Raw genomic sequence first — 25,626 nt, forward strand, 5'->3', positions numbered from 1 at the left:
TTGCGGTCATCGCCGGTCGTAATATTGCGTTTCTTTCTTCCCTTTTGTTGAAACTATGGCTTCTCCCCTTTTCTTGATGGTGAAGGAACGAATAAGGGAGTGCGGGGGAGACGATCAAGCACTATTAACGAAGATACGGCAGCTGAAAAGAGCTGCTTTTCTCTTCATCCTGGTCCACTCTGTTTTTTGTCATATTTTTGGCGATCAACTGCTGCACCACAGTGCTTGTTGTTATTTCCCCTCTTTGCTTTCTCCCGCTTCATGTGTTTGATTTCCTCTTCTCTTTTGCTCTCCTAACGTTATTTGTTGTTATTTTTATGCGGGTGTTGAGTATTATGATAAACGCGCCGCGTGTCATAGAATGTAAACACACATACAGAGAAAACAAAGCAAATCAACGGTGCATCGCTCTCAGGTTTGTGTGTTGGACTCACAATAATGTTTTTGACCCTCTTTTTTTCGCGTTTTACTAATCTGAATTCCGATTATTATTTTTCGCTTACCTGCCCTCTCACATGTACTTCTTTTTTTTTTTTTAAATTTAACTTTTTAAAAGTGGTTTCATTGCTATTGTTGTTATTTACTGGTGATATTTTCCCCGTCCCCAATCGTTTCTTTCCTCGTTTCGCCTCCTCAGAATTGAGAAACGAATGGAAGAAAACTCAAGCACGGCAGAATGGCAAATGTTGAAACATAATTACGTATATTTAAGTATATATCTATAGAAAGAGGGAGAAAAAGGGGGAAAAGGCAAAAAAAAAAGAGAGGGCGAACGTGGTGCATTTCGCGGAAAGGCTGGGAGAGTGAACCTCAAAACGTGTCTGTGCTTGTGTGTGGAAGTTAGGAGGCCGTTTCTAGTCACAAAGGTTGCAGCTGCTATGAGGGAAATACATGTGCTCAACACGGAATTAAAGAAGGAAAGAGGGGCTCTAAATGCGTTGAAAAGGACAGGAAAGAAATTTTAAAAATTGCGCATTTCTGTTTTCTTTTCCTCATTTTCTTTTTGCGAAAGAAAAGCATATGCGGGCAATGCGTTTGATATTGCGTGCGTAACAGGTGTTTATATATGCATGTGTGTGTAAGGCGGGACACGGGGAATGGGGGAAAATGAAAGGTAGTGAGAGAGAAGAGGAAAGGGTTAATGGAGAGAAATACAAACGAAATATGACACAACGGGGTGCAGGTTCTATGGTAACAGCAGAAAGACGCGCACCCCTCGCTCAAATAATAGCAACCCTTCCTCATTTTCTATTTACATTTTATCCTCCTCTTTTACCTTTGCTTTGCTAGTTTTAATGATTTGTTTCTCCCCTTGCTGAGGCCGCATTTCAGCTTTCACATTTTTCTGCCAGTTTAATCCCAGGACCCACTGTCCGACCTCTACACGCCTGCTGTGGTACTGTTGACGTTTCTTTACCCTTCGGAGGAAGTACGTTTGGCTGTGTTTAAATGTCTGTTTTCCTTCCCCTTCCCCTAACATTCCTTTTCACTTCCTCATTTTTATCCTTTGCTATTGTGGTACGCGGGAACATCTTGTTGCCTCATCACCATTGGACTCCCTCCCTTTAAAGCTGATGATTAGGGTGCCCTCCCGCTGGCCATGCTCGTCATCACCCGTCGCCCTTGTGCAAGTTAATGACGACTTCGTGGCAATATGTGGCGTGGTTTCATCAGATGAAGAATTAGCATCGTGGGAGCTGGACTGTAGCATAACATTAAATCGTCAGGTAGCCGAGAGGGTCACTGCACAGGATTTCTCACCTGCGGGGACTCATGAGGTATACTTCATCGGTCCTTCAAAGCAAACTAAAAGACGATTTGTGGAGGTTCCCGTCCATCCAGGTGGTGGGGGTGACACTCTTCGAGTATTGACGCCACTTAGCACGTATGAGGCCAAAACAGTTTTGCTTGAGGGCCCTCGAGTAAGTACACCTGGTTTTATGGAACGACTTTTTGCCTCGCTAGTTGGACGGTACGTAGTCGTTGATTGTGACGTCATGACACAAGAAGGATTACAGTTTCGCGTAAAAGACGCTGAGCTGAAGAGAGGGTATCGTGGCCTGGCGTTGGTGGGTTCAACAGCCCGTGTAAAACTAAATCAGAGGTCTGCTAAATATTTTTGGCCAAGCGATGTGCTCGTTGGATTGGATGAGCAGGCACAGGAGCTAAGAACAGTGATGCAAGCCATGCTACAGTCCCCAGGGCGTTGGCTAGGTGTTTCTCTTCATGATTCGTCCGGCTGCGAGGCCCTGACAGTTGTTCGCAAGTGCGTAGCTGACACAAACGGAACGCTGGTGTGGTGGTCCCCATCGTCTGTTTACGGTCAGGGAGGGGACTATTGTGCAAGTCGACTCATTGTGCTGTGTATACCTGACATGGATGAGGTCTTCCCATCTTCGGACAGTTCGTTGGCGGGTCTGACCGTGCGGCTGCTGCGAGGAAGCATCGACAGTTTGTTGAATAGCGGTTCTAGCGAGAAACCTGCCCTGGTGTTGGTCGGCATCACTAAGAATGAAATCATTGGAGTGGCAAACTCGCTCTTTGCCGCAAAGATATCGTTTGAATTTCCTGACGTCGACAAGCGGGCTGTCCTTCTGGCACATGTTCGCGGGGGCGATAGGATGGACCATATGAGTGAAGCGCACACGCTTGTTGGCCTTTCCCGCTCCGAAGTCCTGGACGCGGCGCGACGGCAACCCCGATCTCGTGGCCCTCTCAATAAAGTTTTGCGGTGGTCGGACATTGGCGGTCTCGACGATGTGAAGGATCGCTTACACCGCGCTTTGATCCTCCCTCAACTGGAGCCTGGGCTGTTTGCCCGTTTTGGTCTGACACCCCCTCGTGGGATACTTTTGTACGGTCCACCGGGATGCGCTAAAACGAGTTTAGTTAAAGCATTGTGCTCGGAGGGATGCTTCTCTTTTATTTATCTTGACTTCGCGGGGCTCATCAGCGCATATGTTGGAGAATCTGAACGGATATTGCGTGATGCGTTTCACCGGGCAGCTCGCCAGGCACCATGCATTGTTTTTTTTGATGAGGTCGATGCTATTGGTGGAAGGCGCGCGATGAATTCCCGCGACAGTGATCAGGCACGGCTCCTTTCAACCCTCCTTACGGAGATGGACGGGTTTTCTTCATCTAACGGGGTATGTTTTGTCGGTGCCACTAATACACCACATCAGATTGATGCTGCCCTGCTTCGTCCCGGTAGGTTCGACTATCTCGTGTATGTTCCGCTTCCGCCCCTGGAAGACCGGCGCAGGGTTCTATCGCTTGTGCTTGGAAGCACAACGGCGGATCTCGACAAACTTGCGCGCGTCACCGAGGGCTTTAGCGGGGCTGATCTCTCGGCGCTTGCAACGAGTGTCCTTCTGGAGTTGTTGGACGGCACCGATGAGGGTAGCGCTTCGGAGTGCCTAAATGACCCCGAGGCACTAACCCAACTTCTCGTCTCTCGAGCTGGGGAGTTCCACAAGACCTCATACGATGTTGCGGCGCTTGAGAGGTTTAACAGAGACTGCTCTTCCGACTCGGGAGCTGTATGAGAGAACTTCAATATATGAGAGCGTGTATGTTTGGTTGAGGTCCTCCTTTCTTTGTACCGCTTTCTACTATACATCACGAACCATGATACAAGTGGTGGTATTCTTTCTCTCGTTTTAGCTATTCCTCTTTTCTCTTAGCTCTGTATTAATGGATTGGACTGATCGTGTCCTACTAGAGGATGATAACGATATGGGAAAAAGCATAGTTAGTCACCATGTGCTGATGAACTGTTCACAGAGGTCAAACATCAAGGACAGTAATGTGCAGACATTATCCACGGAGATGCTCCACTGGGATGACTACAGGGAGGCCCATGGTATAAACGATGGTACACCGAAGATGGCAGACACATTTCAAAACGCTTGTGAACCATTATTTCAAGGGCATGTTTGCCGCTCTGGAGGTAGCACCAAAAGGCTTCTTTCCGTTGCAACGAAACCGGTTCTAGGTGAGGGTGGCGATCGAGCATTCTGTTCCGAGATGCAGCACTGGGATGACTATAGGGTAAAAAATAATATTCAAGACGGGTCTCCAGCTATGCAGTGTCTTTTTCGTCAATTTGACGGTCATGATATGTTCATTCTGGACAGTGGGTGGAAACTGTTAACGCTGAAACAAATGTGTATTACCTCGACGCGGCAGGCGTATGGTGCAAGCGTTAACCAGCGTGTTTCAGAGATGGTTCGATGGGAGGAGTCTCAAAACCAGCAAGGGATAAATTGCTTCCCAGCTAGCGGATCTGCAGAGGCAGTTAGTGCCATAACACCTTACAACAGTGGGTGACTACGGAAATTCTTTTCCCCCCTCTTCCCCTTATTTTGTCGTTCACAATCCTGATTTGCTCCTCGGAATTTCTCTTTGGATTACTAAGGTGGCTCCCCTTACCTTATTGTTGTTGTTTTGCTCGCCGCTATCAAGTGACTTCCTTAGTGTACTTAGTCCCTCATGAGCGCAGGATTCGGAGGTGGTTTTGGCCAACCGGCAGCAACGGGTTTTGGTCAGCAGCCTACCGGTGGTTTTGGGCAAGCACCGCAGGGTGGGGCGTTTGGCCAGGTTGCTCCAGCGGCTACTGGTTTTGGTCAGCCTTCTCAGAGTGCTGTCACCGGAGGTTTCGGGCAGACAAATACTGGTGGTTTCGGACAACCTGCAGCAACTGGTTTCGGTCAACCTGCTCAGAGTGCTGTCACCGGAGGTTTCGGGCAGACAAATACTGGTGGTTTCGGACAACCTGCAGCAACTGGTTTCGGTCAACCTGCTCAGAGTGCTGTCACCGGAGGTTTCGGGCAGACAAATACTGGTGGTTTCGGTCAACCTGCTCAGGGTGGGTTTGGCCAGACAGCGGCAGCAGCTAACGCCTTTGGACAGGCGGGCCCCTCAGGTGGCTTCGGGCAGACAAATACTGGTGGATTCGGCCAGCAGTCCAACAGTGGGTTTGGTCAAGCTGGTCGGGGCGCGACAGCCGGATTTGGGCAGCCCGGAACTGGTTTTGGTCAACCAGCTACCGGAGGATTCGGTCAAGCAACTTCTGCCTCTCCATTTGGACAAGCAGCGGCAGGCCGCGGTGTTGGTGGTGGTTTTGGTACTGCGGCTGGCACAGTTGGTGGTTTTGGGCAGCCTGCTGCGGCGGGCGGTTTCGGTCAAACGGCAACTACAGGTGGATTCGGCCAGCCTGCTCAGGGAGCTGCAGCTGGTGGTTTTGGTCAACCAGCTACCGGAGGATTCGGTCAAGCAACTTCTGCCTCTCCATTTGGACAAGCAGCGGCAGGCCGCGGTGTTGGTGGTGGTTTTGGTACTGCGGCTGGTACAGTTGGTGGTTTTGGGCAGCCTGCTGCGACGGGTGGTTTCGGTCAAACGGCAACTGCAGGTGGATTCGGGCAGCCCGCTCGGGGAGCTGCAGCTGGTGGTTTTGGTCAACCAGCTACCGGAGGATTCGGTCAAGCAACTTCTGCCTCTCCATTTGGACAAGCAGCGGCAGGCCGCGGTGTTGGTGGTGGTTTTGGTACTGCGGCTGGTACAGTTGGTGGTTTTGGGCAGCCTGCTGCGACGGGTGGTTTCGGTCAAACGGCAACTGCAGGTGGATTCGGGCAGCCCGCTCAGGGAGCAAATACTTTCGGACAGGGGACTCCTTCGGCTGGTGGTTTTGGGCAGGCCGGTCGAGGCGTGACTGGAGGCTTCGGTCAAACTGGCGTGACCGGTGGTTTCGGGCAAACGGCAACTACAGGCGGATTTGGCCAACCTGCTCAGGGGGCTGCAACCGGTGGTTTCGGTCAAGCTGGTCGGGGCGCAGCGGACGGATTTGGTCGACCTGCTCAGGGAGCTGCAGCTGGTGGTTTTGGTCAACCAGCTACCGGAGGATTCGGTCAAGCAACTTCTGCCTCTCCATTTGGACAAGCAGCGGCAGGTCGCGGTGTTGGTGGTGGTTTTGGTACTGCGGCTGGCACAGTTGGTGGTTTTGGGCAGCCTGCTGCGACGGGTGGTTTCGGTCAAACGGCAACTGCAGGTGGATTCGGGCAGCCCGCTCGGGGAGCTGCAGCTGGTGGTTTTGGTCAACCAGCTACCGGAGGTCTAGGGCTCGCGGGCGGAAGTGGTTTTGGCGCTGCTGCCGGCGCTGGTGGGTTTGGGCAACAAAGCACTGCTTCCCCGTGGGGTGGTGGTGCCACCCCTGCGGCACCTGTCGATGTGTCTCTCCTGAACCTTCCGGAGTTTGCCGACAAGCCTTATGGCAACGTTTTACTCTTTGCACCTGAGAAGCCACCGAAAAAACCAATTTCAGTTGGTCATACACCATCTCCAGCTGCCCCCTTCAACCCCATCTCGGTACCACGTTACCAACAAAGGATACCGGTGGGTATCCCAGCACCCACAGTGTCCGCTAACGTGAAGCTTCAACCTACGCCTTTTTCAACCTCAGCCTTATCCTCAGTGGAGCTTCGTGAATTGTTGAACGCTTCAAAAGTTAACTTGGGGGTATCCGATGATGTCCAAAAAATCGACTCACCGAAGGTCTCGCGGGTGGTGGCAGCTGGTGAGAAGCCGCCTTCACATGATGCGGCGGTCTTTGCGCCTGTGTGCTCAAAAGAGGAGTATATACTGGATCCACCTCTAGCCACACTACAGGGGCTTGCGGTTCGACAGTTGCAGGAGGTTTATGGTTTTAGTGTTTACCGCCGGGATGGTAAGTGCTCCGTTCACTTTCTTGAGCCTGTGAACCTTGTTCGATGTGATATCGCTGAGATCGTTGAGCTTCGTCCTAGTGGTGAAGTTAAGCTTTATCCATGTGTGCAAAACCCTCCCTCCATCGGCCAAGGTCTCAATGTGAAAGCTCGTGTAACCGTGAACGGTGTTATTGGGACGACAAGCAACGACCTTCTTATCCGCTGCCAGAAAGAAGGTAACAGATTTGAGTCTTACGATGTGAACACGGGGACGTGGGTTTACGTGATGAATGTTGGCGACGATGGTCAAAATGAATATGACGATGCTGACCGCGAAGTTGACATAGTCGAGACTGATACGCAGGTCCAAGATGGTGAGCAGTTTCCTGTTGCCAATGATATTGCTGACGGCGGGGTGCGTGCTATTTCCCAGCTGGACACATGTGCCCAATTGAAAAGGTCTGATCCACCGTCACCACCATTTCTACAACAGCAGCAGCAGGTGCCCGTATTGCACCAAAATGAAGCGGTTTCAGCATTGTCGTTTTCACGGTATGCCCCATTTGACGATCAGTCTCTTATTCTTCCGCAACGCACGCAGAGGGTGTCTGTGCTGCGACAAGCTGTGCACCGCCCTGCTGCGGATACAACCTCGGGGATCTCCGACTTCGAACTGCCGTACACGCTTCCCAGCCCCAAGAAAACCCCTCTCTGTGAGCGGAAGGGCCCGTTGGTCGTGAAGGAACCCTACGCGAAGGCACACGGGCCTGTTTACGTTGTGAAGAGGGAGGACAGTAAGATGTACGAAATGAATGCAAGCGTGGTTTCGCGGGGCGCAATGGCAAGTCTGAGTCGGAGTTTCCGATGTGGGTGGTGCACCGGAGGGCGTCTGGTTGCCCCAATGTTCGCCTGGGTTCGTGACGGGACGGAGAGTAGGCATTCTGTGGATGAAGTTCTCGGCTCGCGAGTGGTTATGTCAACTGTTTACTTTGCCCATGCAACAAGTAAGCACTACTTGCAGAGTTGCGCTATATCAGTACTGCGCGCGCTGTGTCGGCACGCGCACAGGGTGGATGCCTCTTCGGACAAGGAAGGCTTTTTCCCGCTTCTGGAGCTAGGATTGTGCCGAGACACCGGCTCCACCTCCCTTTCGACCGAAAAGTTACGTGAGGTTATCGCTGCTGTCGATGCCGTTCGTTTCGACGGAGCTTCTGCAGTGGGGGAGTCCACGGCACGGCAAGCCAAAACAATTCTTTCTCTACTCGATGCCCTTTATGGATTGCCTGATGCCGACGAGGCAGACAAAAATGCCATTACTGAGAGGCGTTACCTCACTCAACTGCGGAGACGGAACCTGAATTCGTGGTTGAAGACGGAGCTGGAATATATGGATTTGTGGACCGACCTGGACGTGGATGCGAACCCATCGCAAAAGTTACTTCGGAAGTTGCTGTGCGGCAAGCTACGGGAGGCCTCGTCTGTGGCGAAGGCATTGGGGAGCACAGAACTTTCACGCGTTGTAGGAATATGTGGAGAGGGGAACCATTTTGGGAGCTACGTGCAGACGTCCGACAATAGTTGCATAGACGAAGCACTTGGCATCCGGGAGCGTGTGGTGAGCCTCCTCTCTGGTATTGTTGAGCCTTTTGTCTCTCAGCCCCAGTACGCGTGGGCTGAGGACGAAAAGGGTGGCCGCACCGTTGCGAAGGTGCCATTGGCAGCAACATGGAAGCAGTTGCTGGGAGTATTTGCCTTCTACGGCTGCACACCTGACAGCTCCGCGGAGGAGACAATTGACTGTTTTCTCAAACGGCTTCGAGCACCAACCTCACGTCGTGAGAATTCCTTTCCTCCATACGCTGAACGTATCTCAGCTGACAAACTAGGAACAGGTCGCGGTCGGAGTTTCGTTTCCCTCGGGGAGTGGTTTCCTGATGCCGCGCTGAGCCTGTTGGAGGGTTTCGCGATGGGTGTGGCTCCCGCCGCCACTGCACTTCATCCACATTCATCAAGTTACTGTGCAACGGATTACTTGACACCATTCATAATTATAGTAAGTGTCCGTGCTTTGAAGTTACAGCGCACAGACACCTATGACGACGCTGAAACAAAAGCACTTCTGGGGTTTGCCGCAGCGCTGGAGTGTCTTAGTGATGCGTGGTTCTGGGCTTTACTGCCGCTCCATATGATAGTTGACGACAAGTGCCGGGCTGTGGCTGTTGAGCAGTGTTTGCGCCGTAACGCCCACCGGTTCCAGGGAGGGGCGTGCCGCACCAACACGGACTACGTACATTTGGCAGAGCTGTTGAAAATTAATGCTCGGCTGTTAGATGTGGAGATGCTGTTAGAGAAAGTCCCGGCAGATGCACCTGTGAATGCGCCAAGCATTCGCACTCACTCGTCTCTGCAGGAAGCGCTTCACCGTTTCAGTCGGGGGTTTACAAAGAGATGAGAACAGTGGAAGGCAAACAGAGGTTGGAAATATAGGGTGATGCGAAAGTGACGAGGGTTGGTGAATGAAAAGGATGTTGGGAATATAAATATTGAAGAGAAGAAATTAAGGAGTCAAAATAGAGCGGAAAGATGTCTCGTCGGTTTGTATGCTGCGGACACTCGACGGTCATTGTGCTAGGTAGCTTTGTAGGGAAGACATGCTACAGCCAATGGCACGTGCGGTGAGTGTGGTGTCAGGACGGTGGTAAGAGAGGAAGAAAATAATAATATAAGGCGACGGTGAAATGGATGGTTGACCGACCCCGCGACTATCCTGTTGCTGAACATATTTATGCAGTGCGAAGAAAACTGTAGACCGCTTCCTCACCGTAATGTTAGTGTCATCAACGCACTCTTACTGTTTTAAAGTGTCGTATGCAACGGTGCGTGGTGGTGTGTTTGCCGACTTAATGTGCCGGATGTTTGTATTGCGAACTACTTGATTTTATCTTTAACCGTAGAGCTACAACGTTTTTTTTTTTCCTTTCTCCTCCTTTCCTTTTCATCTATCTGTAGAGTACATATGGGAGGAAAGGGTTAAATGTGTATTTTTAAATTTTGTATTCGCCTGGGAGCAGTTGTTAATTGTGATGGGGTCGCGCAAATTTTCATGGCATAAGTCACTTCTCCGCCGTGTAGGTCTCAACCGTCCGACAATGAGGAGTACACGATGCGACTTTGTGGGGCTTAAGGTGTACGTTATGTCTTACCTCGCTTCAGGCGTTGGTTGCAGTCTTCGAAGGCGCAGATAAAGGCATGTGAATGCCATTCTGCAGCTTCAATAACCGTTTCACCTTCTTTAATGCACAAATACGTGGCGGTGACAGCGGTGAGACGGAAGGGGATATATACAGATGAAACCCTGCTGTTTATTGTTTTTTTTTTCGCACTGCGTGTGATGATTGGCGTGTAGATGTTACTTTGGGCGGTGACGCCCGTGTTTGTCTCCATTGTGTTCCATTTCATTCCACTTTTGTAAACTTTTTCCTTTTTGCTCTTTTTGTTGACCTTTTCATTTGGGGTCGGAAGGGTTCCCCCTGGCTTGGGGCGGTAGTGGTTTTTCGGGGTGGTGGGTTGAATTCGACCAAATTGACACAAAAAAAGGGAGGAAGTCAAAAGGGTGAGGGAAGCCAGGCGGGGAGGGGACATAAAAAATTTCAATTCGGTGAACACCGTGTACGTGTGTAAGTTTGAGTGTGAGGAACAAAAACATTTGCAACGTTTCGCAGCATTCTTGAAGAGTTCTCTTAGTGGTAGGTGTGTGTGTGTGTGTGTCTGTGGGCGAGGGTGGAATGTTCTTCACACATGGGCCGTCCTTTTCGCTTCGGTATCAAAATAGTGGACGGATTGGGGATGTTCATGTATTCATGAAGAACCTCTACCGCTTTTGGGTCTACAAGGGCCTCTGGTTCTCGTGCTTGGCGTCCTTGGTGGACTTTCTTAATAGCGTTGTCGTGTTCTGTCTCGTGGTATTCCTCACAACAGTGTTTGATTGGCCGGTTGCGACCGCCTGCGACGAGGTGAGCTGTGGAACCGTAACCTTAACCCATCACATGCGCTTGCCCACCGAACGCGGTGCGAGTCATGTTCTACTTTGCTTGATTTTGTTGGTTTCCTCGGCTGCGTCGGCAACTTACGAGTTTTTGAAGTTTCTGGAGACATGTAGTTTGCAAATGGAAACCGAGAGGATGGTGCGCGTTATTGTTGATACGGGGTATACCAGTCCCTTTCACCGTTTGGCGCACATTTGGAGGCGTATGCGAGTCCAATCGGATGGGCACGAGGAGCTTCCTGATCACGGGCTCCCCTTTATCGGTAACATGGCGTGGGGTGACTTTCTTGACGAAGTTTGCGCCCGGATTCAGAGGGATCGCTCCTTTGGTGTGATTGAGCACAAAGAGTTTGATAGCCTTCGCGCCGTCCAAGCTCTTATGGTTTATGAGAACTACTTCATTACGTTCCACCAACACGGTATCTTGGAGCGGGGAGCACTGAAATACGCAGATGAAAATGTTATCAGGATGCTTATCCGCAGCCTGTTTGATGAATTCAGCACATTAGTTCGAGGCAAGGACCACTTGACACTCTTACGTTGGAAGGTCGTAAAGTACCTGGTGGTGTATGCTCTTTTTTATCCATTTGTTGTAGCCCACTTCCTTCTTCGCGTTTTGGTCAAGAATGCTGCCATGGTGCGCACTGATTGGGGAGGTTATATGACGAAGGACTGGAACAAACGTGCCCTCTGGACGTTTAGTCTGTACAACGAAGTACCGCATGTGTTGTCTGCGAGGATTGCGAGTGGACGGCAAATTGTGATGGAAATGATCTGCAGACTTAAACCCCATTCCAGTGGTAAGCGCTTCGTGTGCCGCATAGCCTCTGGGATCATCCTTGTCTTACTAAGTTTGTCACTGGTAAATACGTCGTTGTTGGTTTCGGGAAATTTGTGTGGCATTCCACTTCTTTGGTGGCTCACAGGTTCTATCGCAGCATTTTCTGTGTGCAACGAAACCCCACCAGTAGAGCGGGAGTACAATTACTTGCCTGACCTTGAAAGACTTGTCAAGCAGTTGCACTACAGTCAAGAGGAGTGGAATCACTCTGGGGAGTCATTCTACAGTGCCGTCACTTGGGACTTTTTAGAAAGTCGGTTTTCTGTTATTATCAGTGACATTGCTCGGACGTTGTTTATGCCGTGCATTCTTCTCGGCCTTTTGTTTGACGGTAGTTTGCCTGCCCTTATGGAGTGTGTGCAGTCAGAGTCTGTGCGCGTGGATGGGTTAGGTTCTGTTGCACGAGAGGCGGCATTTGACTTTCAGCTCCTTGGTGATGGTAATGACTACCCTCTGGCTTACCATCTTAGTGAGAAACTTCTCAAATCGATCGCTAGCTTCTCCGCTATCTACCCCAAGTGGATGTTGAAGCACATGCCTGACGCGGTGCCACCAGCTGATCAATCTGGAGGTAGTGCAACTTCAGGCGCACTAGACATTTTAGTGACGAAGCTGCGCAATAGAGTCGATGCAGAAACAGAAATGCAAGTGCTGGGTGACCCGTCAGTGAGCGCGTTGGGCGTGGTAAACTCAGAAGCTGAGATTACTCGCAGTTCAGCGCTACTTGGTAAAGGCACTGCGCACGAACGGGAGCAACTGTTCGTCTCGCATATGATGCAATCAATCTATGCTTCGAAGAGCTTCGGTATCGATTCTCGCACTCTTAGGACTGCTAAAGAAGGGAGAGAGGGATGCGGGACATAACAACTTGAATTGTTATAATGTCTTCCGCGCTTGTTGAAAAGCGGTTACTGTGGAATGCACTAGGATGTTATCCTAAGTAATTGTCGGAATTGGAATTACACGTTTGGCATCGTTCTTCTTATTTGCCGTGCGCACTACTGTGGGTGTTTAGTTCAGGCGATGATTCGTTATACTTCTCCTCTCTGCCCTTATTTTCTATTGATTACCGTGGGTGTATCTCTATGCCGCTCTAGACTTCTTGTCATTCTTTCCTTTATTCCACCTTATTGCTGTTGTTAAGGTGCGAGGGTTCCCGTAACCTATGGATTTATTAGGAAGCCAAATCGCTGCCGCACTTGAGGAAGGTAGCAGGAAGAGAAAAAGAGACGTGGAGGAGGGCTGTTCAGCGCTCGTTAGCCACGTTAATAGTACGTTGGACGTCATTACGACGGATGTCCGGAACACACTCACGGAGCAGCATTGTGAAATGGAGGAACGGGTCAATAGATTGATGAAAATGGCAGGTGATTTTGCGACAGCAGTGGACACATGGCAAAAGAAGGCATCTGATTCCGTCTGTGCGGTGGAGAGCCAGCAACAACTGCTGTGGGAATTACTACAAGACGTGGAGAAACGCGCCCAAGAGAGGAAGAAGGAGATGTTAAAGCGGCAGGAGCAAAGAATGGAAGAGTTACGCACAATGTTGCTGGAGAGAATACAAAAAGCAGAGGCGAGTATGCAGCTGTAGGTGGTGGGACCCCTGGAGACCCCTCTTCCTTCCCAGCCCCATGCTCGTGACGGCCGTTCAGCTTCCAGCACAAAACCACAGTTTTTCCGAGTCGGTGACCTTCATTGTTTCTTTCTGCCACACGATTATTGTCTTCGCATATAGAGTTATCAGTTAGTTGTTTCTATTTTTTTTGCAGGCTTCCTTCTATGTAACTGTATGGTAGGCGTATTATTCCTCTTTTTTTCCCTAAACACAAGAAAATGGAGAACTGGGACGAGTCAAGTCACTCATTTGTCCTGAGTTTGTTAGCGTGTTTCTTCCATGATTTTTGCTTCTTTTTTTCTTTCGGTTTTTTTGTTAAAGGGTTGATTATCGGAAGGCCAACGTTTTTTCCACTGTTTAGCGTATGCGCCGCTTTGTTTCCCAACAAGACGGAAAAGCTACGGCGCTATGGACTAATTTGCCGCATGCAAGGGTTTCTTCCGCTTTCTTTTCATCGCTGACACACGAGTCTCGTGTCGTGCAATCCGTTACTTGCGTTAGGCGTGTGTTGGCACCTCCGACTCCCTCCATATATCCTGCATTTCGTAATGCATTTAAGAGCACCAAACGATGGCAGGGAAGTACAACTTCAGCAGGTGGGGATTATTACAAACTGCTTGGCGTCAAGCCGGATGCGTCGCAAGATGAAATAAAAGCGGCCTATAAGAAATTGGCACTAGAGTTCCACCCAGACCGAAATCACGACCCTGGTGCAGAGGAGATGTTCAAGAACATTTCCGAAGCGTACAACATTATTGGGAATAAAACAAGGCGGAAGGAGTACGACATGCAACGTAGGGCAGAAACGTCTAATGCTGGTAGCGCGAGGAGCTCATACCATCCAGGAGGGGCCGCGTATCATAGCCCGCCGGGCTATCAACACATCTCAAAAGAGGAGGCAGACAAGATCTTCCGCGATTTGTTTGGTGGAATGCGCGTAGACCAGATATTCCGCGACTTTGAAGAAATGCAACGTGGGACTAGGAGCGGTGGTCGTTCCGGGTTCCCGCGAGAGTTCGGTGCCGCGGATTGTTCGTTTCGACCATCATTCAGGAGTGAGTCAACGCGAGTGTACACCGATGGGCTCGGTAACCGTATGGAGGAACGCACCTTTACGGATTCTCACGGTAACACATACACCGTTCATACAACAACTAGCGAGCAGCCGAACGCCAGCATGAACCAGCGGGCGGAGGATTATTACAGCGGACATGCAAGTAACAGTGGCGGTGGGCGATTTCGTATGGGAAACTCTTCCTTCAGGGTAACCCCACGAGATGCGGCAAATGATTTTGGAGCAAATTATTTCGGGATTAGAACTCACGGAAGGCATCCCGCCGTGGCGATGATGATACTTGTGGCGTGGTCCATAGTGCTCGGCACACTTCTCTTCGCGACGCTTGCGTTTTTTGTCTCGCACCCATTCTTTACTTTCGCGGTTCTGTTTTTAATACTTTTGAAGCGGATGCGCCTTTTTTGAGAACTGTGTTTGTGGGACTTGCTCCTTTTATATTCCTATGCACGACACCACTTGTGGATATGGGGTGCCTTTATCTATTTGTTGTTGTTGTTGTTGTTCGAACGTGCTGGTTTCTGTCTGTTGTGTGTGTTGGATCAAGTTTCTTCCCCCGAAGGCCTTCCAGCACGGAAGGTGTTTTTTGTTCCTCCGTACTTGGCTGGGTACCTCTTTGCGAAGTATCACCACCTATCGTGTTCGTCACTCTTCACTGACTATACGGGCGTTTCCTGTTTGGTTGTTAGTGTTTTCCTCTCCTTCGCTTTGTCTTTCATTCGTCTATTTTGTATGTATGTGTGTCTGTCTCCTTCAAGGTCAGGAAGGTGTTTCTTTTCTGTGTCCTTACAGTTTCTTTTCCTTTTCCAACTTTTCCAATTTTGACACCCAAACCTAAACGTTCGGCCTTTCATATGTTCGTGCACTCTACGTTTGCCCATGTATGCGTCATATCAAGCTGTTGCGCTCGTGAGTGAACAAGTCAAACCTAAGAAAAAATAAAACCGAAAACACCTACTCGAAGGACGCAGGGTCAGCATCATCGACTCGTGGCAAAATAATCTACCATATTTACAGACGCAGGGGATCGTATTGTACAAACATAATACGGAGAAAAGTATATAAAAAGAAGCCACCCACATATAAATAAATATACATTTCGTGTTGGCATACGTGCATTGCCCATCATCATCACTACTATTATTATCATTATTATTGTGTGAACAATGAGTGCTGCCGGCGTTAAGAGCGGGAACAGATGCATCGCAGACACTCCTATTGTCGTGGTTGGCGCTTGCTTTGTGGACTACGTCGCCTACGTTGATCACCTTCCACAGGTTGGGGAATCGCTCAGGTGTCGCAGTTTCAGCAAAGGTTTTGGTGGTAAAGGCTCTAACCAGGCCGTCTGCGCTGGACGTCTGGGAGCATCCGTTTCAATGGTGGGCGCTGTGGGAACTGATGGCGATGGTGCGGATTACATCGCGAACTTCCAAAGGAATGGCGTCCAGGTGTCGAATGTTTACCGAATGGAAAACACCTCAACGGGGCTCGCGATGATCTTTGTTGATTCCACTACGTCCCACAATGAAATAGTGTTTTCGCCCAACGCCACCGGTGCCCTTACAGTGGATTATCTCCGTAAGCAGTCCGATAACTACAACAATTTTTTCGGCCCCAAGTGTCGCTACATCATTTTACAGAACGAAATTCCAGTTGAAACAACGCTTGACGTGCTTAAGGAGGCCCATACGCGCGGTATTTACACTGTCTTCAACGCTGCCCCCGCTCCTTCGGCGGACGAGGTGGCTGTTGTTAAGCCTTTTCTTTCATATGTGTCACTGTTTTGCGTGAATGAGGTGGAGGCATCGATGATCACTGGTATTGACGTGAAAGACACCCAGTCCGCCATCCTTGCTACGGAGGAAATGCAGAAGTTGGGTGCACACAGTGTTGTAACGACTCTCGGAGGAAACGGCTACGTTATTGGCGAGAAGGGCAAACCACCACGACACTTGCCCAGTATCACTGTGAAGGCTGTGGATTCCACTGGTGCTGGCGACTGCTTCGTTGGTGCCATGGTGTTTTATCTGTCGATGGGCAAATCCCTCGAGGAGTCCTGCAAGAGGGCGAATATGATTGCGGCAATCAGTGTTCAGCGGCCAGGCACCCAATCATCCTATCCCACACTTGACGAGCTGCCTGCTGAGGTGAAGGAATGCAAAATATAGGACGCACGTGTGGATTGAGACGTTGTTGTGTGGCGGGAATCAGATTCGTTCCCAAGGAAATAAGTATAGAGGTAAAAGAACAGCCACCCCCGCTTGTACTAATTTAGTAAGAATGATATCGAGGTAAAGTCCACCTTAGGAATGAGTTTATGTATGTGTGCATGTGTGTGTGTGTGTGGGGGGATGTGGAAGGATGCCACCAGTGACGCAAAATTAAAAAAAGATACGCACATGTAAATATGGATGTATTCGTGTGCATGTATACGCGTACATAACTGCGTTTCCAAGTGAGTGGAAAAATGAAAGAGGAAACACAACAGGAAGTATGTGTATAGTATTTTATTTTTGTACATGTACCGATTCCCTCGTAAGGGCAGAGTTTGTGCGTATCGAAGGGGTGTGGCGAGGAGGTGGTGGACGATCGCAAAGTGAGGACGAAGGGTGAAGCGTATGGGTGCTCTACTGTTTTCCCTTTCTTTTTTCTTGTTTTAGACAACTGAAAGGATTTTCTATGTCGTTGTTATTGCTACACTGTAAGACATGGGAGGTTCTTTGTACTTACTGAAAACGGTAATTTAATTTTAGCGAATTCATTTTTTCTTTGTTCTTTTTTTTTACCTTTTGGATAATATCGTTGGCATCAATATCATCATCATTATTATTAATATTATTAGTTTTGCTGGTTACCGCCTTGATATGTCACCTTAAAGGTAAATACCATTAAATGTGGTGTGCCCACACGGAAGGCACTGAGCCCTTCACGGGATGAATGCCAATTGGGAGTAGTTACTCAGATATGTTTGATGCTTAACCGTATTGCACGCGAAATGGCGAGAGGAATGGTTTCATTCGGTACAGTTGCCCCGAAAACTGTCTGGTGTGTGGGCGCGTCACGTCTCGCAATTTCCCCCCTCGTTCCCACTTTTTTTCCATTTTAATGATTGTTTTGTGTTTTTTTTTTTAACAACCCATTTACTGCCGGCCATATGAAGCTGTGGGTTTAATATGATTCCGAGGCAGTTGGAGTGGGAGTTGGGGAAGTGGGACACATTTTCTCTATACTTCGGCTTTCAGCCGTCTGCGTTCGCCAGACTTTCTTGTGTTTTGAGTGTGCTGAATCTGAATCCGAAAGTGTTATTTTGTCGATTTGTACTATCGATTAGCGATACCAATGCTAGCCGTATTATTATTATTATTACTTCTTCCATCCTTTCTTTGTTCTCCTTTTTTTGTTTGTAAATTTTCTCCTCTTGCTGTTGCTGGCGCTCTTGCGTTATCCCATTAAAAGTGTGAAGATTGTGCTTACGTCCTATCGTCCGTTTGTTTCGCATCAGCAGTAAGGACGAAGGAAGGAAAAAAAAATAAGTAAAGCAGAAGATATATTTACAAGTAACTCTGGAGGAACAAGAGAAAGCGTGAGAGAGAACGACAACGCCGCTTGCACGCGGAGGAGAAAAAGGGCGAAAAGTTATTCATATTTGAGAAGAAACTAGAAAGCAAAGGAAGACACAATACACGTTTTCTTTTAACCCCTTTTCACCTCTACCATCTTCTCTCACCAGCTCAGCCAACACGCGCCTCCGACTCTACTCTACTTTATCCTGGTCTGCCCTGTGGACAGGTAGCGTAACGACTGATTCTTGTGATATAACGTCTTGCACATTATGAGCGGATATGGCGAATCTATGCATTCACTAAGAGAACCCGTTTCACCCTGCCCACGCCGCAGGTCTCTGGGGTCCACCCCTTTGGAAAGGCAGCGCTCGTACTCGCGCGGGGGCATGGTGGGTTCGCCGGTCCCTGATGATATGTCTTTTACGCTGTCGCCGCTACCGTATTTCCCCAAACGGACCCGTAGTGTTACATTTGAAGAAAGCGATGAAGCCCCTGTACGTGAGGAGCGACCATACTACTCATGGGACGACCGACACGGTTTGTCGGACAAGCGAGGATTCGACGATAATGGCGCAGCAGTAGCGGTACGAGACGGTGGGGAGGAATGCCATTATGCTCGCAGTGGCGCTGCTGGGAGGCGTGAGGAGGGGGATCAACGGTACCGTCCGTTTGTTGTGGCAGGCACAACATTTAAAATCCCACGCTCACGTTCTCAAAGTCGCCAACACCGCGAAGCTGAAGAAAAATTGGCGATGTCGACCTTTTCCTATCCTGAAATAAGGAAGGTGGAGGACTTCTGTACTCAACTATTAAGGCCCTTAGAGGAAAATGAGCCACCGCAGCGAGAGGGGTATAGAGGTGCCCATACAAATGAAGGAGTTAATGCTGGAAATGATGCGGGCCAACCACCAGAGATTACTCCTATCCGGAAAGCAAAAGCGACACTCAAGTCTGGGTTAAAGACCGATTACGTGAGTCGTGCTAATTGTGACTTACAGAGAACAGTCGCTGATCATTTGCCTCGCAGGAGGGGACGCTCAAATAAAAGAGAAGCTTCCAGGCCGAAGGAAGAAGAATCTGAAGAGGAAGGGTACTCCATGGAAGCAAGCGTGGCACCGCATGAAGCGAAACAAAAGACCACCAGATGTGTAACTACTGCAACTCCACAGTGTGGTGTCGGTGTAGGGGGCGCTTCGCGAAGGCGCACGCGGTGCGAGTCAGTGGAGGGAGGTGTTGTGCATTCCACTACCCAAAAATGCATTCATGTGATAGATATCCACAACGCGGAGGAGGAAATCAAATCCCTTCCAACGGAAATTACGGCCACTGTGAGTTGCGTTGTGAAGGGGCTGCTGGACGACCTTTCCAACCAGAGTTTCCCTATTATAATTAAACCGTGCAAGAGCGGGGGACTGAAGCAAGTGGAGGTTCATTTGGTTGATGGAATGGGTGACGAGGAACATGGGGACTGGATGCCGCAAAGGGTTGTGGCAAGTGCTCCGCAAAACCGTAAAAGGGCGCCACAGAAACGTGCAGCCGAAAGGTCTGTTCCGTCAGTCAGTTGTAAGAAAGAGTCATCCGCCACACCTCTTGTTGCGCCTGAGGTTGTCCCTGTAGCAAAAAGAAGTCTTCCGCGTCCTGCTGCGCCTCCACTGATTGATGAGTTGAATGGGGGTGAAGAGCCGGTGCTACTTCGCCGGTCTGGAACTATGCAGAAACGGCCTGCTCGCTCCGTTTCCTACATTTCAGTCGATACCGATGACATGACAGAGGCAAACGAAACTTCCGCCACTGTGCGACGACCACAATCGGCTCCCAAAAGCACAACCACCACAACACGAAGGTGTCGCAAAGCATCTGCCACCGCAGTGGAAGCCCCAACGTGTCATCCACCGCTCAGTAACGTTACTCACAGCTCCCCGATCCCGCCGGACCCATTTTTGGCTACAGAAGAGGATCTGGAATCCATTGTTGAGGAGCCTGTCACTCTCCGCCGGAACGGGCACTTCAACAAACCCACCTCTGATTGGAATAGCTTCGCTAATGACGACTCCGACGTATTAGACAATTTTCTTGTCAAGTTCGTTCCAGAAAATGCTGGTTTAATGCTTGCAAGAGCTAACATATGCACGAGGAAGGGGCGTAGAAAAACCAGAGGAGCGGCGTTGAGCCTCCCCCCAAGTATTGGGGGGAGAACGCGGTGAGTGTGTAGAAGTGCATCATCATTTTTGTTTATTGATAATTCCCCTCTTTTTAAAATGTTCTGGTGGAGGGGACAACGAGCAAGGGAAGGTCATAGTGTTAAGTGATAACAATAAGTCTCTGCATTAACATGGAGCTGGGGGGATTTATATGATTACTGAAGTTGACGAGGTAGATTGAAAGGCGCAAAAGGATGTTTGGAATGAGGTAACACACACACACACACACACACATGCGTATACGTGTATAAAAGAGGAAGTGTTATGCATGGCGCTGTTGAAGAGAAGAGAAGTTGGCGATCATTCGAAAGCAAATTGTAGAAGCGCAGGCGGAAGGTGCTGACACAACTGCCATTAGTGGGAGCAGCTTGCTTCATATTCTTATCATTGTTTCCGTTCCGCCGGTTGTGGATCACACTTCTTGCCATTCTTTCCTTGTTTTTTGTGTGCGTTCACCCCACCGTTCTACTATTATTATTATTATTATTTCCTTTTTTGAGTGTTTTATTTTATTGTTTTCTCACTTGATCTTAGAGACCCACACTTTTGCTTCCTTTGGTTTGTGTGTGTGTTTTGAAAAAAAAAAAGACCACTAGATAACTTAGTCTGCTTATGCGTGCATTAGTGTACGTGTTTGCAATCCCTTTTGATTTCGGTTTCCTTTTTTTTATTTTGTTTTGTACCACGACACCTTGCGTATTCTTCGCGAGGACTTCTTTTTTGTTGTTGTTGTTCATCCACCCCCATCAATCTCAGTGAATTTTTCTTCTGTAGCAATAACGGTGATAGAAATTATTAAACATTTTGTTTCACCGGAGTGAGACTGGAGAATGCGAAGATGGGGAAGAGGAACTTCATGTATGGTACCGGAGGGCGATGTATTCCCCAGTTGTGGGTGCGTTACAATTTCCCCTTCTCTCTTACATGCGCATTCACTCCCCTGTTTGTTTGTGTTTATTTTTGTGTCGTGTCATTAAGTTGAGGAAGAAAAAGGAAGAGAGAAGGGAGGATGGAGGGGCAAAGCATAAATAGCATTCGAATGGACTTTTGATGAAAGTTTGAGGAATTGTTAGATTAAGAAAAAAAAGGGGGGGAGGTACAACACAGTTGGCGAGACAGGAAAGAGTGTGAGGTGGAGGTGAAAATATAAAGTAATTAAATAAATAATTTACCAAATTGGTCTGTGAAGATGTGCTTTGCACACTAACTCCTAAGATGGCTGATTGTGTTCGAGGGTGGGTGGGGGGATAGTACCGATGCTGATAAGGAGAGAGAAACGGATGGTAATTATACGAAAACCCCAGGGAAATGGAGAATATTGCTCCTTATCTGTTGTTAGAGCGTACCGGAGGAAGCTCCGTTAAGCGGTGCTAGTGTGTATTTTTGTAGCTTGTGACGCAGATCAGCAGCGACAGTAATTAATTAAAAAAAGAAAAAAACAATGGAAAAAAGCGAGTGGAAGAGAAGAAGGGGCAGTTGTTCACTGGCGGTGAGCGAGCGTGTCTGTGCGCGAAGGCCGGTCTTGATTTCCCCTAATTCTTCTTTTTCTTTTAACAGTCACATGAAACTCCTTCTCTCTTTCTCCCTGCAAAGTGAAAAAAAAAACAAATAAACGCGACCTTTTAGACAGGCACCGTCGGTTGCCCCCTGCGTGGTGCCTATTAACACAATATGCCATGTCGCGCTCCAAGATTTCACCTTTAGATGTTCACGAGGCTATATGAGCACTTATTCAAAATATATATTTTACACTACACAATCCTGCCCATCCTTTTTGTCGTTTTATTTTGTTTCTCCCTCATCATTTACTTTAATTTGTGTTTGAACGTCTCCCCTTTTCGACTTGTTCCACCGCCGATAGACTGTCGTGTTGCCTCCACCTGTGCACGTGGTTGGCTTACTTCGGTTACTCGATTATGTTATGCTATTTTATCTGCATATCAATTTATTTATTTTTAACCCTACAAAGCTGACGCCTTGTAGTTGCGACTGCGGTTGTTGGTTGGTGGGGGTAGCGGACCTGCTTAATAGAGGCAGCGATTTTAAAGGGAGGGGTGTGAGGCGTCTCATGTCAGTTGCGCAGCCGGTCTCGGCGTCGTCAACGCAGTCCTCCTCTTTGTCAGAATCTGTGGCACTGCTCGTCCCTAAACAACTGCGACGGGTTTTATCGCGTGGTGGCGCCGAGGTGGTTGTCGAAAAGCGTACCGCAGGGAAGAAGCGGATGTTTGTGAACATTCCTGACGAATATGACCGAGAGGAAGGATGCCGTCGACATGCTTCTCATGCTGATGTGCACCGGCGGGCTCTTGAAGATTTGAGGTGGGCTCGGGAGACACTTTGGAATGACGAACGACTCCAACCCTATTTGTATACCTCAGATCACTTGACATGGCCTCCATTGGCGCAATTGGCAAGTATGGTTAACCTGGCGTGGTCTGCGAGGGAAACAGACGCTGTGCCTGATCATTCTGCCGTCAGTGCGCTGAAAAAAGCGCTTGGTATTATTCGACATGAGCTTCTTTACACAGGTTTGCACCCACTAAGGGAGGAGGCTCTTGCAGGGCAGCTGCTGGCGTTCACGTCAGAGGATGGCAATATCTCCGCATCTGGTAGTACATTACATGCAGTTGGTAGGTCAGAAGCACGATTCGGGGATACCGTGTGGTCCCTAGAACTGCACACTCCTTCTTTCAATATCGACGATGTGCTGCGACTCTCTCTTACTGCGCGTATGCAGAAGGCGTGCATGGACGCTCTGCCGATCGGCCTTGCACCTGCTACCGTTGGGAACACATGGTCGGCAGTTTTGGCTGCGCACCGTCAAGCGGAGGAGAGGAGTTATCCAGGGCTTTTTCACAGCGTTCCACATTGTATTACATTGTTTGATGCTGAGGCTGCACATGTGGCGCGGATGGTTAGCGAAGCCGCTATCCAGGGGCGGCGTGTGCGGTTGCGTGTTGGTGTGTACTTCACAATGGTTCAGCGAAATGAGTTGTATGTACTGTCAGGATCTTCCACTTTAGGTGACGCTACTGACGATGAGTCGGAACTCCGTACCTCATTTGAAAGGGCGACGGGACGAAGCTATAAAGTGTGCCAGTCGTCGGGACTACTCTTGCGGATTCGTGGGAAAGAGGAAATTGAAGACGCTCTTCGGCTGCGCTTCCTGGGCCCCCTGGCTTCAAAGCATGAGCTTCTTGAGACTGCAACACTTACCTCTCGTATTAGCAGTACGCATGTTGTAGTTAAGCATAATCCATTTGTTGTGATCCACGGTCCACGTGTTGCTGAGGGGTTTCCAGAGAATGCTGCAGCTCGCTCTGAGCTATTGGGTCTGCTTTCTTCGCGTGAAAGCCCGTCTTCAAGTGGTCCCGCCCGGTTGGCTGTTGCGGAGGCCACACCGTCAACAGTTCATGCGACTTCCGTTACACTCACCGGGGAGGACTTGCGGCAAGGCGTTGACGACGCCGTGTTGAAAACACTGTCTTCTGGACCCATGCCGAGGAGTGAATTGGCAGTACATTCGAATATGGCTCGTTTTCGTGACGCACCAAATTTCGAGGTAATGCTGAAGGACTCACTCAAGAGGATTGCTGAGTACCATGGTAGAAAGTACCGTTTGAAGGAGTGAGCTTTTATTGCAGTGGTAATAAAAGCGGGTGCTGAAAACCAAAAAAAGATATCAGTAGGAATTGAGGGCCTCACTAGGCATTCCCCTCAGCCGCTTGATTGCCAACCATCTTCGTGACATTGCGGTGACGCGACGAAAATAACGGCGTTGTAGGGTTGCCGGTGAGGTGGCCATCCCCTCCACCCTGTAAATGAAATGAGCCCAGTACGGTCGGCTGCCGTTTCCACTTCACAACACTCTTGTAGGGGAGGGGACAAAGCTGATTATCCTTTTTCTCCAGTAAGATGCACACCTTTTTCGCCTCGGTCTCTTTTTCCTCTTTCCTTTTACTCGCCCTTGCTGTTATCGTGCCCCTCTGGTTGTGCTTTGATATGGTTGTGTAGTTTTTTTTTTTTTTGCATGTATGCATATATATATATATATATTCGTTGTTCTCTTCTTTTTGTGCCCTACCGCTAAACTCTGAAGTAATCCCCCCTTCCGTATTTGTGGCACGTAATACCCCTCGTTGCTGTGGAATTCAAGAAAAAAAGAGGGATACGGGATTCGTTTGTTTGCGTGTGCCTCTGTTTTGGCTTCCCCTCCTTTAACACTTCCCCTTCCAAGCGGCAAGGAAGTGAGGCAGTTGGGGAGGTGTGTGAAGTGAGACGTACTCTTGTAGCAAATGGGAAAAGGTGCGCGCACTAAACGTAGCGCCGGGCCTGTAGTGAAGAGGCAGCGGCATGAGGTTAGGCACCGTGCGACTGAGGTTGACCCGGCGTTAGTGGAACGATATCGTAGTACGCGACAACCGGTAAAAAAGAGTCAGTTGTTTGAGGAACTGAGGGAACAAACAAAAGATGCGAAACGGTTCCGACGTGAGGCACGTGAGAGGGAGCGGAAGGTTCTCAAGGAGAACGCCCCTGCGAAGCCGATTCCCAAAACAAAGGAGCGTATGCGGCTCCCCGACGTCACGTTTGTGGAGGATAAAAATGATGCTGAGATTTTGCGTGATGAGGCGGATGATGAATTTGCGTCGTACTTTAAGGAAGGCCGCAAGCCGAAGATTCTCATTACAACCGGTGAGCACCCGTGTTTTCGAACCAAATTGTTTGTCAAGGAGGCGCTCTGGTTGTTTCCTAATTCCATCTACCGACCACGTAAGAAATACAACTTGAAGGAGATTACTCAGTTTTGTATCAACCGTGAATTCACGGATTTGATAGTTGTGACTGATCGTCTGAAAGAACCTTACAATCTAATCATTTCACACTTACCTGAGGGACCCACGGCAATGTTTCGGGTATCAAACTTCATGACACACGCGCAGTTGAAAGATCCAGCACCGCGAACGGAGCACTATCCCGAACTTATTTTCAAGAACTTTGACACGCGATTGGGTCGTCGTATCAACCGCCTCTTAGAATGTTTGTTCCCGGCAACGCGTGACTACGAGGGTCGTGCTGTGGCGACCTTTCACAATCAGCGTGATTACATATTTATGCGTACCCACCGTTACATCTTTGACAGTTTAGATGCCGTGCGCATTCAGGAAATGGGGCCACGCTTTACTCTTAGGCTTCTGTCGTTGCAGTCCGGAACATTTGACACACAGTTCGGGGAGTACGAGTGGTTCCGCAAGAAGGAACATGATGACGACAAGCTGGAGTGGTACCTCTAAGGACTTGGTATGACAGGGCGACATCTTTATTGTGTGTGCGTGGAAGGGTCACTGCCATCACGAGTAAATATATTAATGAGGGTTTGGTGGGTGAGGGGCGTCGCGGTAAGGGGCTTGCAGCGGTGGAACAGTATCCCTCCTCCCCCCCCCCCAAAAAAAGAAAAATAACTGCATCTCCCTTTGACATTGAGTGTGCACAGCGGGTCTCTGTTTGTTTGCATGAACCGGAGTTCCTCCTTTCAACGAGCACTTTCGACCGGTTTGATGCTTCTTCACGTACCCTTCTGCTATATA

General features: G+C 49.2%; 13 protein-coding genes across 13 annotated transcripts; 11 read left to right on the plus strand and 2 right to left on the minus strand.

Annotated features, from left to right (window-relative positions):
- Positions 1 to 897: 897 nt before the first annotated feature.
- On the minus strand, positions 898 to 1,245 carry TbgDal_XI1010 (hypothetical protein, unlikely; the record flags this gene model as incomplete). The annotated part of the gene is made up of 1 exon (XM_011780948.1): positions 898 to 1,245. One exon carries the CDS (start codon positions 1,243 to 1,245, stop codon positions 898 to 900), a length of 348 nt encoding a protein of 115 aa, XP_011779250.1.
- A 329-nt stretch (positions 1,246 to 1,574) lies between these two features.
- TbgDal_XI1020 (ATPase, putative) lies at positions 1,575 to 3,548 on the plus strand (the record flags this gene model as incomplete). The annotated part of the gene is made up of 1 exon (XM_011780949.1): positions 1,575 to 3,548. The coding sequence occupies one exon, from the start codon at positions 1,575 to 1,577 to the stop codon at positions 3,546 to 3,548; it is 1,974 nt and encodes a 657-aa protein (XP_011779251.1).
- A 148-nt stretch (positions 3,549 to 3,696) lies between these two features.
- Positions 3,697 to 4,332, plus strand: TbgDal_XI1030 (hypothetical protein, conserved; the record flags this gene model as incomplete). Its single annotated transcript, XM_011780950.1, has 1 exon — positions 3,697 to 4,332. The coding sequence occupies one exon, from the start codon at positions 3,697 to 3,699 to the stop codon at positions 4,330 to 4,332; it is 636 nt and encodes a 211-aa protein (XP_011779252.1).
- Positions 4,333 to 4,494: 162 nt separating this feature from the next.
- On the plus strand, positions 4,495 to 9,156 carry TbgDal_XI1040 (nucleoporin, putative2; the record flags this gene model as incomplete). The annotated part of the gene is made up of 1 exon (XM_011780951.1): positions 4,495 to 9,156. The coding sequence occupies one exon, from the start codon at positions 4,495 to 4,497 to the stop codon at positions 9,154 to 9,156; it is 4,662 nt and encodes a 1,553-aa protein (XP_011779253.1).
- Positions 9,157 to 10,489: 1,333 nt separating this feature from the next.
- On the plus strand, positions 10,490 to 12,454 carry TbgDal_XI1050 (hypothetical protein, conserved; the record flags this gene model as incomplete). The annotated part of the gene is made up of 1 exon (XM_011780952.1): positions 10,490 to 12,454. The coding sequence occupies one exon, from the start codon at positions 10,490 to 10,492 to the stop codon at positions 12,452 to 12,454; it is 1,965 nt and encodes a 654-aa protein (XP_011779254.1).
- Positions 12,455 to 12,755: 301 nt separating this feature from the next.
- On the plus strand, positions 12,756 to 13,181 carry TbgDal_XI1060 (hypothetical protein, conserved; the record flags this gene model as incomplete). The annotated part of the gene is made up of 1 exon (XM_011780953.1): positions 12,756 to 13,181. One exon carries the CDS (start codon positions 12,756 to 12,758, stop codon positions 13,179 to 13,181), a length of 426 nt encoding a protein of 141 aa, XP_011779255.1.
- A 388-nt stretch (positions 13,182 to 13,569) lies between these two features.
- Positions 13,570 to 14,685, plus strand: TbgDal_XI1070 (chaperone protein DNAj, putative; the record flags this gene model as incomplete). The annotated part of the gene is made up of 1 exon (XM_011780954.1): positions 13,570 to 14,685. One exon carries the CDS (start codon positions 13,570 to 13,572, stop codon positions 14,683 to 14,685), a length of 1,116 nt encoding a protein of 371 aa, XP_011779256.1.
- Positions 14,686 to 14,722: 37 nt separating this feature from the next.
- Positions 14,723 to 15,115, plus strand: TbgDal_XI1080 (hypothetical protein, unlikely; the record flags this gene model as incomplete). The annotated part of the gene is made up of 1 exon (XM_011780955.1): positions 14,723 to 15,115. The coding sequence occupies one exon, from the start codon at positions 14,723 to 14,725 to the stop codon at positions 15,113 to 15,115; it is 393 nt and encodes a 130-aa protein (XP_011779257.1).
- Positions 15,116 to 15,443: 328 nt separating this feature from the next.
- TbgDal_XI1090 (ribokinase, putative) lies at positions 15,444 to 16,445 on the plus strand (the record flags this gene model as incomplete). Its single annotated transcript, XM_011780956.1, has 1 exon — positions 15,444 to 16,445. One exon carries the CDS (start codon positions 15,444 to 15,446, stop codon positions 16,443 to 16,445), a length of 1,002 nt encoding a protein of 333 aa, XP_011779258.1.
- A 1,664-nt stretch (positions 16,446 to 18,109) lies between these two features.
- On the plus strand, positions 18,110 to 20,044 carry TbgDal_XI1100 (hypothetical protein, conserved; the record flags this gene model as incomplete). The annotated part of the gene is made up of 1 exon (XM_011780957.1): positions 18,110 to 20,044. One exon carries the CDS (start codon positions 18,110 to 18,112, stop codon positions 20,042 to 20,044), a length of 1,935 nt encoding a protein of 644 aa, XP_011779259.1.
- A 1,918-nt stretch (positions 20,045 to 21,962) lies between these two features.
- On the plus strand, positions 21,963 to 23,672 carry TbgDal_XI1110 (hypothetical protein, conserved; the record flags this gene model as incomplete). The annotated part of the gene is made up of 1 exon (XM_011780958.1): positions 21,963 to 23,672. The coding sequence occupies one exon, from the start codon at positions 21,963 to 21,965 to the stop codon at positions 23,670 to 23,672; it is 1,710 nt and encodes a 569-aa protein (XP_011779260.1).
- A 51-nt stretch (positions 23,673 to 23,723) lies between these two features.
- Positions 23,724 to 23,846, minus strand: TbgDal_XI1120 (hypothetical protein, unlikely; the record flags this gene model as incomplete). The annotated part of the gene is made up of 1 exon (XM_011780959.1): positions 23,724 to 23,846. One exon carries the CDS (start codon positions 23,844 to 23,846, stop codon positions 23,724 to 23,726), a length of 123 nt encoding a protein of 40 aa, XP_011779261.1.
- A 490-nt stretch (positions 23,847 to 24,336) lies between these two features.
- On the plus strand, positions 24,337 to 25,332 carry TbgDal_XI1130 (RNA processing factor 1, putative; the record flags this gene model as incomplete). Its single annotated transcript, XM_011780960.1, has 1 exon — positions 24,337 to 25,332. The coding sequence occupies one exon, from the start codon at positions 24,337 to 24,339 to the stop codon at positions 25,330 to 25,332; it is 996 nt and encodes a 331-aa protein (XP_011779262.1).
- Between the last annotated feature and the right edge of the window lie 294 nt (positions 25,333 to 25,626).

The sequence above is a fragment of the Trypanosoma brucei genome, chromosome 11, assembly GCF_000210295.1.
Source record: "Trypanosoma brucei gambiense DAL972 chromosome 11, complete sequence".
Lineage (NCBI taxonomy): Eukaryota > Euglenozoa > Kinetoplastea > Trypanosomatida > Trypanosomatidae > Trypanosoma > Trypanosoma brucei.